The sequence below is a fragment of the Arctopsyche grandis genome, chromosome 8, assembly GCF_051622035.1.
Source record: "Arctopsyche grandis isolate Sample6627 chromosome 8, ASM5162203v2, whole genome shotgun sequence".
Taxonomy (NCBI): domain Eukaryota; kingdom Metazoa; phylum Arthropoda; class Insecta; order Trichoptera; family Hydropsychidae; genus Arctopsyche; species Arctopsyche grandis.
The window spans coordinates 25,913,689-25,917,952 of record NC_135362.1 but is presented as its reverse complement, the minus strand read 5'-3'; the positions used below and the strand labels follow the sequence as shown (position 1 = coordinate 25,917,952).

The 4,264-nt window shown below is 31.0% G+C and overlaps 1 protein-coding gene across 1 annotated transcript; it reads left to right on the top strand.

The window, feature by feature from the left end:
- Positions 1-282: 282 nt before the first annotated feature.
- Positions 283-2,974, top strand: LOC143915280 (uncharacterized). Its single transcript, XM_077435840.1, has 7 exons — positions 283-425; positions 670-762; positions 1,533-1,685; positions 1,765-1,916; positions 2,168-2,375; positions 2,447-2,633; positions 2,708-2,974. Exons 2-7 carry the CDS (start codon positions 724-726, stop codon positions 2,827-2,829), a joined length of 861 nt encoding a protein of 286 aa, XP_077291966.1. The 5' UTR covers positions 283-425; positions 670-723; the 3' UTR covers positions 2,830-2,974.
- Positions 2,975-4,264: the final 1,290 nt, after the last annotated feature.

Genomic DNA, 4,264 nt, shown 5'->3' with positions numbered 1-4,264 from the left:
TTTAAATCATTTAGTGTTTTTTTGATTTTGCGATAATCTTCTTCGGTTTGTGTAGTGCAATTATGTTTAAGCGGTTTATATTACAAATACCGAGCGAAGCCGGGTAAAACCACCGGTAATATATAATAAGACGTCGCGTAGTTCAGGAACATTATTTGTAATAATTTAAAAAAAAAATTGTTTTGAGTTCTCGGTTTAATATAATATGTTTAATATAATATAATATGCTTATTTTGTTTTTGCTTTTTCTATGTTTTTTTTATTATTAAACCGCATTTAAAGATTAAGATTTGGTCAAGTTTGCGGTCAGGATAGAACTAAACAAGAACAATAGATTATAACTGGAATTAATATAGTATTCAGAGATCATTCTCTCGGTGTACTCTTCTCGACTAACAACACCTCAAGGGCTTTCCACTAAAAGGGTAGGATTTAATATATTATAATTTAATAATTAATTGAATTTTATTTGCAAACTATGTATAACAAATTTAAAATTCAAACATTGTATAAAGCTAGGAAAACTCCGTCTTTTAAAAATGGTCAAAATAGCTACATTTTTGATCATTTACAAACGAAAAAGAATAAAAGTAATAATAAGACTAATTTATTTATTTAAACAGTAAATATTAAAAATATTGTATTTTTCAATTTTTTTGATATTTTCAGGTGATTTTGACTGAGTTCAAAAGTTAATAGAAGATCAAGCAAGAAAGTCACAAAATGTCTCGATTAATCGTCATTGGGGGCTATTCTTTACAGGTTTGGGCATTTTATCAATGATTCTTATATAAATAAAGTATCGATTATATATTTTTTATAACTTGAAACTATTAATTCAACCATAAACTTGATTTTATTTTATATCAGCCGTTATATTTGAAAGTGGCATAAGATAACTTTTCTTCATTTCAAAAAAAAAAAAATTTGCAATACATTAAATGTAATGTTTTGCGTTTAAAATTTTTAAACAAAACTGGTGGCCTGTAGAGTACGTTTATTCTGCTTTTGCAAGATTCTGGACATATCGAATTAAAATAAGTGATAACAATTTGTGAATTAAGTCAAACAGAAATAGTGATTTTCGGAAATTAAAATTGGACTTCTGCCTTTTTCAAATATAACAGCTCATATATCCATCATTTAAATAGTGTTTGCGATTATCTGGCCATAACCGTGCATTGGGACTTATGTATATTATGGTCTAATTTCATAATAAAATTTGCAACAGATCATAAATACACATTTCTAAGTTATATCTATGTAAAAGTATACATACATACATATATGACGAGATTATAATGCAAAGGTATTCCATGACTAGGCGATATTGAGTTATAAATGCAGTTTTTAAAAATAACGTCCTAATAATTTTTGAAAATGTTATGTTTTAATTTTAATAACAAATCTCGTATCAATTCCCTTCCAAATACACCCATTGAAATTTTAATTATGTATGGATCCACAATATGTACATATGTACATATGTTGTGAAGATTGTCAATAGTCATTTGATTCGCATTGCATTTTAGACAGCGCAAACCATCGAAATTTACAATGCAGACAAACAAAATTGGGTGAAATTTGGTGACTTGAATACTCAAAAGTACGCTTTTAGCGCCGTGCAAGTCAAAGGTACGATAATACTATTGGGTGGAGCCTATAGTAGTGGTCCTACAAATACTGTAAGTGGAAAACATAATATAGACATATTTAAACATGACCAAATTAAAAAAAATGGCTGTTATTATACTAAACTTGCAGGTTGAGAGTTATAATTTGGATTCTGGCATTAAAAAAACATTACGTCCAATGACAGAATTGCGTAAATATCCCCACGTTGCGGTTATGGGAGATTATGTGTATGTTTTCGGCGGTCACAATTCACATTCTGATAACATTGAAACGGTTGAAAGGTAAGATAAGAAATATTTAGCGTACAGCTTATATTCTACACAGTAAGAATAAAACTTTCGATCCGTAAATATAGAAAAACACTTTAAAATGAATAGCCCTAAATTAGAACTTTAACGCTACTTCTGACTTGGCATAATATATGTAGAAGAAACTTATAATATCCATATCTAACAAACTGCTACCTATCTTAAAGTTTTATTTCAAATACATAGCCATCAACATGTATTTTTATTATGAATTATTTTCTAAGGTACGATCCGAAAAATGACATTTGGACTAAGATGCCACCATTGCCCACTGGTCGTCACGGGTGTGGAGTTGTCGTATTGAACGATGAAATTTACCTGGTTGGAGGTTGGTCAAACAATGAACCCTTATCTATGGTAGATGCATTCAATCCAACTACCAGAACGTGGAGAAAGTGCTCATCGATGAGCGTTAAAAGGATGTGGCCTGGGGTATGTGGCTTTCTTCTATTTGCTTCATTATTAAAATATTTTAAATTACCTAATCTGATTTAAATGCTTAGGTAACGGCTGTCGGTGGACACGTGTATGCAATCGGTGGTAGAAAAATTAATAGTCACATAACCGAAAAATACGCCAGCGTAGAGCGTTACGATCCAATTATCGACAAATGGACATTCGTAGCCAGCATAAATCTACCTCGATTCGGCATTGCAGCCTGCCCCTTCAACGAAAATATTTTAGCTATTGGTAAATCGGCTGAATTAATTACTACATAAATTAATTTTAATATAATTTTGCACTAAAGTACTTTTTTTATTTAGGAGGGGGCGATGGAGAACTTGTGTCGACTGTTGAAGAATATGATGTCGTTAGAGATGTTTGGCGTGTTATTGGACCTTTGAATGTTTCGCGTGAAATAACTAATGCCATAATAATGCCTTGAAAATCAATAAAATTTCCTAATTACATTTTAATTCAAATTTAAAATTTAATCTTGCCTTAAATGGAAAAATGAATTGTTGAAATCTTTAATAATAGTAATGAATGTGTATTACATACTTAAAACAATAAATGTTTCATATATTTGAAAAAATGTTTTTCATTCTAAGTATTATACATATGTACATATTGTTGTGAAGGAGTGAGTTCAGGGTCCAAATTAAAGACCAAAGTCGCTTCACAGCATTTATTCAACGATTCGGGAGGTCCACACGTAACCGCCGCTCACTCTGTGTGTGTGTACCTCCTTATAAAGGACAAGTTGCCCGCCACAGCTTCCCCGATTCATTAATGTATCTATCGTTTAGGCACTTAAATATCTACCCTGGCGAGTCTTTTGTTTACGCATGCACTCGCCCAGGTCAGTGAGAACTCCACCGTGTCCTTTGTCCAGGCACTTACTGAGTCCCGTTAGCCTAATCCGAGGTATCTATTGTTCACCCACGAATGCACATAGACAGTGGACACTCTCCATACATGCACCTATAGTTGTTTCCCAAAATCTATTTTAGCTGTCTTTAACTCTTGTTAAAATCTACAGACTTTTTTGATGACCTTGTTAAAATCTACAAACCGTGAAAAGATGAGTTACAGAAACACAAAATAAAAGTCCCATTTCAAGCATAATAATATAAAAACCCTCTTAACATAAATAATGTATAATAAAATAACCATGAAAAATCTGTCCGCTAACTTACAAACATAGATAATACGTAAAAGTTAACAGTGTGTCTCAATATTAACAACTACTTCAACAAGTATTTTACAAGAGAAGGATTACTATTAACATTTGCAATGTATATACATACGTATAAGGATTGCTAAATGTGATCGTATTGTATGTATTGAAAAATAATAATTTAATCTTTAATTAGCTTCATTTATAACCAAAGTCGAAGTGTATAATTTAAGTCGAAATTCTATATTTATGGAGAACATACATACATATAATGCATTTTGTTTATTAATTTAGCATGACTGTTGAAACCCAAACGATTTTGTCTTACATACTTTTCATGGATACATACATGGATTTCTCAAACTGCTAAATAATAACAGACAAACTCACTTGCCCGGCGTTCCTCAGGCGTTGTATGAGCTCTTCGACCTCGATTCCCAATTTTTTTTAAAACACATCTATGATCTAAACTAGTGTACCACGAGATACTAAAATTTTATGATCTTTAGTTCAAAATCATGGATGTACATTGCGAAGAAACAAATATGCAAACATTTATTTATACACATATTTGCATTATAAGAAGTTATTCAAAATTAATCCCATTTTTACATACCTCTTCTTATTCAGCAACATAAAAGAAACTGAATATACGTATGTAGATTCATATATATCTAAATACATACATAAAACTCGATAT

Bases quoted from the DNA above. Each gene is read 5' to 3' on its own strand.
- LOC143915280 (XM_077435840.1), top strand. From the start codon at position 724: ATGTCTCGATTAATCGTCATTGGGGGCTATTCTTTACAG. The intron at 1,917-2,167 runs GTAAGATAAGAA...TTATTTTCTAAG, and splicing joins AACATTGAAACGGTTGAAAG to GTACGATCCGAAAAATGACA. The intron at 2,376-2,446 runs GTATGTGGCTTT...TTAAATGCTTAG, and splicing joins TTAAAAGGATGTGGCCTGGG to GTAACGGCTGTCGGTGGACA.